The following is a 4,904-nucleotide window of genomic DNA, read 5'->3' on the forward strand; positions in this document are numbered from 1 at the left end:
GTCTTGGAGGAGCAAACTCTAAACATGTGTGATCGACTAGTTTTCGATAGACCACATGCGGTCGACTGGACCAGTGAATTATTAATAATGCTAAGACATTTTTCTTTTACTATTTTATATCTATTATGCTAACTCAGTATTGCAGACAAGTCTTAGTAGATCAGCTTGGTCAGATGCTAAGCAAGGCCAAAGAAAGTCTAAACAAGTCTGAAGGACTAGATATTTGGCAAGTAAGTGAAGGTAAGCACTAGAGGGGAGTGTTCCAGTGGGGATGAGTACCAATTTGGGACTTTAGGCGTAAGCCCAGTTTAGATCCATTTTGAAAACTTAAATTGAAACCCTGACTAGATCCTGGTCTTAAATAGACAAGATCTAATTAATAAATTACTTATTTTATTGTACTAACTTTGTTTTACTAGATATACTTTATTTTGTTGGACTAACAAATTTTATAAGGTGAAAGAAGTACAAAATGCTTCGGGTGAACAATACTCAAGGTGTCTTCCATGCAAAGGAAGGTGTCTTGAGTTGGGCAATAGAAGGCGCCTTCAAGAGCTTAGAAGGTGTCTTCAAGAGTTTGGAAGGCGCCTTCAGTCGGATAACGCAGAAGACCTCGGCGATGATAATACAATGTCTTCTCATGATAAAACTTTGCCTATGGAAGACACCTTTAGTGCTTCAACATCAAGACTACAAGCTTCTAGCGTTCGTTTGACATTCCGACTGCTCCAACTTCGTGCTACTGCTCTGCTATGACATTGCCATGCTCGACTACAGCAGACAGGCATCACCGACACACGAGAGCTCTCACTTTGACGTCTTCGTGTTTGTAACTAGTTTTAATTCTATACTTACTTTACATATCTGCAAAAGGAAAGTGTAGGATTATTACACTTTCTTATTCTTTTATTTGTACTCGATTCCCTCTTATAACGGTTCTAGAAGAGGCTTTAGTGGATTACTCATCGATAGGTCTGAGAGACTTGAGTCTTGGAGTAGAAGTCACTAAATGATCTGAATCAAGTAAAACCGCTTGAGTTCTGGTGTTTTTTTGTTTATATTTTTTGTTCCGTTGCACGCACTTTGTTTTTAAAAAGATTAAAAAGAAAAATTTTTAAAACGCATGATTTACCCCCCCCCCCCCCCTCCTCTTTATATGTAACGATCCTACACTCCTTGAAGTATGGTGCTGCGCTGAAAGCGCCTCGGAGAGTCTTGAAGGCGCCTTTGCTCAGATAAGGTAGAGGGTTTGTCGACGATAAGAGTCATTTTTTTGGGATGAAATTTGGGGTTAAAGGCACCTCCAGTAGCATTGGAGGCGCTTCTAGTCCTCTTTAAAGGGATATTCGACCCCCTCTTCAAACATGCCTCTTCTATAAGCTTCTACGTAATCGTGTGACGTTCCGACTACTCCGACTTCGTGCTGTTATTCTATTATGACCTTGTTATGTCCAAATATTGAAGATAAACCATCACTTCGACATCTTCATATTGGTAACTAATTTTATATTTGTACTTATTTTATATATCTGCAAAAAAATAAATATATGACTGTTACACTTTCCTAATTTATTTCTTTGTATTTTATCACTTTTATAATGATTCCGAAAGAAAATTTAATGAATTATTGATAGATTCGGAAAATCTGAATTTAAAATAGAAGTCGTCGAAATCTATAAACTAAATAAAATCATTTATGTTCTTATTTGTCAGTTATCTCCAATCTGTTCGTTGCGAGCTACTATTTTTTTAAAAGATGTATTTTTAAAAACACATAATTCACTCCCATTTTACATGTAAAAGATCCTACAATGCCTATCTGTCCACTCTCTCACAGACAACCAGATATTCAAATCACTTTCGGACACGCGAGACATCCAATTGGGGATTAAAATCGAATACCATATCTAGCCCCTATACACCATTCGCCTACAATTATTATAAAAAAACATATTTCCAATCACTTTATGCGTTTTCACTAATCCCTATACACTTCAAAAGAATCTCATTCAATGAAAAAAAGGCATGGAGAAAAGCACAAGCAGAAAGGGAAGATTATGTGGCTGCTTACAAGAAAAGGAAGCCTACTCAATTATTCTTTCCTTTCCACTCATGAAAGCTTCAATAAACTGCACTTATTATTCATCTTTATGCTCTCTCAAAAAGTTCATTTATTATTTTTATTTTTATTTTTATTTTAATGCTCTCAAAAGCTTCAATCATATTTGTTTTTTTTAAAATATATATATATATATATATATATATATATATATATATATATATATATATTCTGCAGTCTTGTTGCCTTTTTATAAAGTGTGTGGATGAGGATAGGTATTCGTACATGGACAAGAACTGAAGCTTTGTCTCCTTCCTTCTCTCTTCCTTTCTCTCTCTTTCCTTCTTCATGGAGTCCGTTTCTAGCCTCCTGCTCCTCTGTTTTCTTCTGGTTCAAGCCTTAGCTGGAGCTTCCGGAGTGGTCATCGGCCTCCGCCGGCGCAGAGACGCCACCCAGCGCCGCTTCGGCGGTGGTGCCGACCGAGTAGCGTGCGACATCTTCACCGGGAGCTGGGTGAGGGACGACACGTACCCGCTGTACCAGTCCCTCAACTGCCCCGTCATCGATTCCCAGTTCAACTGCCAGTTGTACGGCCGTCCGGACTCCGACTACCTCCGGTACCGGTGGAGGCCGGCCGGATGCGAGCTCCCGAGGTCCATTCCTATCTCAGTGACGTTGTCCGCCTCGGTTCCAATCAGTTCGTGATCGCCCAATAATTTGAGTAATTTGTTTAGGTTCGATGGTCTGGATTTCCTGAGGAGAATGAGGGGGAAGACGGTGATGTTCGTCGGCGACTCGCTGGGGCGGAACCAGTGGCAGTCGTTGATCTGCATGCTCGGCGCCGCCTCGCCGCTGTCGCCGACGCAGTTCATCAGAGGAGATCCGCTCTCCGCCTACAAATTCCTGGTAAAATTCCTCCATCACCGCGTCAAAACAAACACGACCTGCTGAAAAACGAAGCCATCTTTCTATTTCGCGGTAGGATTACGGAGTGTCGATCTCCTTCTACCGAGCGCCCTACCTCGTCGACGTCGGCGTGGTGGAGGGGAGGAGGATTCTGATGCTGAACTACATCTCCGGCAACGGGAACGCGTGGAGGACGGCGGACGTGCTCTGCTTTAACTCCGGCCATTGGTGGACGCACAGAGGAGCTATGCAAGGGTGATGCTCGCCGTGTGCTTTGCTTCGAGCTTCAAATTAACGGTGAACAATGGAGGAATTGATTGTGATTGTTTGTTTTCAGGTGGGATTACATGGGCGATGGAGGCGGCTACTACATGGACATGGATCGATTGGTGGCGTTCCAGAAAGCGATGAATACGTGGGCGAATTGGGTAGATATTAACCTGGATACGAGCAAGACGAAGGTGTTCTTCCAGGCCATTTCGCCTACGCATTACAAGTAAGACTCTCTTTTTCACTCTGTTTCTTCGCCTGTTTGGTTTTGGCCATTGATCTCTGCACCGGAAGAGCGGTCGGTGAGAGAAGAGGAGGCGACGGCGGCGGCGGTAGGTCGGCGGCGGGAGTGGTGGTTGCGTGCTGCGGTGCGGTGCGGTGAGATTGGCGACAGTCACGGGCTTGCCTTGTTTTGGCCCGTCTAATATTTTATTATTCGGATTTAATTAAAATTTTAATTGAATAAATAAATTATTATGTTTTTTGTTTTTATTGAAAAAGACAAACAGACAAAATGATTTTTTATAATAATAAAACACTATAATAATTTACCAAACAACTTATCTAATTTCACAAAATGCATCTAGATTATGAGAGAGATTTATGTTATAACTATTTTTAATTCATTTGCTTTTAAATCTAAATTATTGTGTTGAACGATTGTAAATAATTTTTTTAATTCATATTTGGCTAATTTGTGTTCAGCCCAATGGAATGGAACAGTAGCACGACCAAGAATTGCTTCGGCGAGATAGCTCCGATCAGTGGGTCGATCTATCTAGGTTCGTACCCAGACCAAATGCCGATCCTGAAGGGTGTGATCAAGGCGATGAGAAGCCCAACCTACTTGCTCGACATCACCACCTTATCGCAGCTCCGCAAGGACTGCCACCCTTCGATTTACAGCGGTGACCTAAACCCCGAACAACGAGCAAACCCGGACCGATCCGCTGACTGCAGCCATTGGTGCCTTCCGGGCCTACCTGATACGTGGAACCAACTGTTCTACACTGCTCTCTTCTTCTAGTTCATGAAAACACTGAGCTATTGTTTATTGTTATTGAATTATGTTTTCAATTGCTTTGGGTAATTGTTAATATGATTGATTAGGCAAGGATTATACAAGTTCCCATGGATCCCATCAAATGTGGATTTTATCGAGAAAGAATTGCAAATTAAATAAAATCATGCGTTTCTTTCAAAGAAAGGCTTTGCTCGAGCTAATGGGTCAACTATGATCGTATTCGTATGTGATTTGACTCTAAAAGAATGAATAATAAGAAAGAAACGATGAGCTTCTGTTCATGTACCAAGTGCAACAAGTTTAACTGGGTTTTGGGCTTTAGTGTGGTTCATTTTAGAATTCAAGGGAAAAGTTCATACATTTAACTATTTCTTTACACATTTAACTATTTTAATCTGTTTTTTTTTTCCTGTAATCAGTCCGGATCCTATCTGGAACCTGGAGAAATGATACGCTGAATAAATGGTTGCACTAAATTAAAGAAAAAGGGAGCGTCAACTGGAGTGAAAAAGGAGCTTCCATTTTTTCTCTACACACACAAAAGAGCAAATAGAATATCAGTATCCAAAAATCAAGAAAAAGATTCCTGACAAAGATCCTTCGATGCTTAAGTTAATATGATATCCAAGCAAAAAATGGAGAGAA

The 4,904-nt window shown here is 40.8% G+C and overlaps 1 protein-coding gene across 1 annotated transcript; it reads left to right on the forward strand.

Moving 5' to 3' along the window:
• The first annotated feature begins 2,333 nt into the window (after nt 1-2,333).
• Nucleotides 2,334-4,454, forward strand: LOC122009678 (protein PMR5-like). The gene is made up of 5 exons (XM_042565937.1): nt 2,334-2,712; nt 2,794-2,965; nt 3,042-3,220; nt 3,303-3,461; nt 3,941-4,454. The coding sequence occupies exons 1-5, from the start codon at nt 2,408-2,410 to the stop codon at nt 4,260-4,262; spliced, it is 1,137 nt and encodes a 378-aa protein (XP_042421871.1). The 5' UTR covers nt 2,334-2,407; the 3' UTR covers nt 4,263-4,454.
• Nucleotides 4,455-4,904: the final 450 nt, after the last annotated feature.

The sequence above is a fragment of the Zingiber officinale genome, chromosome 8A (genome assembly GCF_018446385.1).
Source record: "Zingiber officinale cultivar Zhangliang chromosome 8A, Zo_v1.1, whole genome shotgun sequence".
Taxonomy (NCBI): Eukaryota; Viridiplantae; Streptophyta; class Magnoliopsida; order Zingiberales; family Zingiberaceae; genus Zingiber; species Zingiber officinale.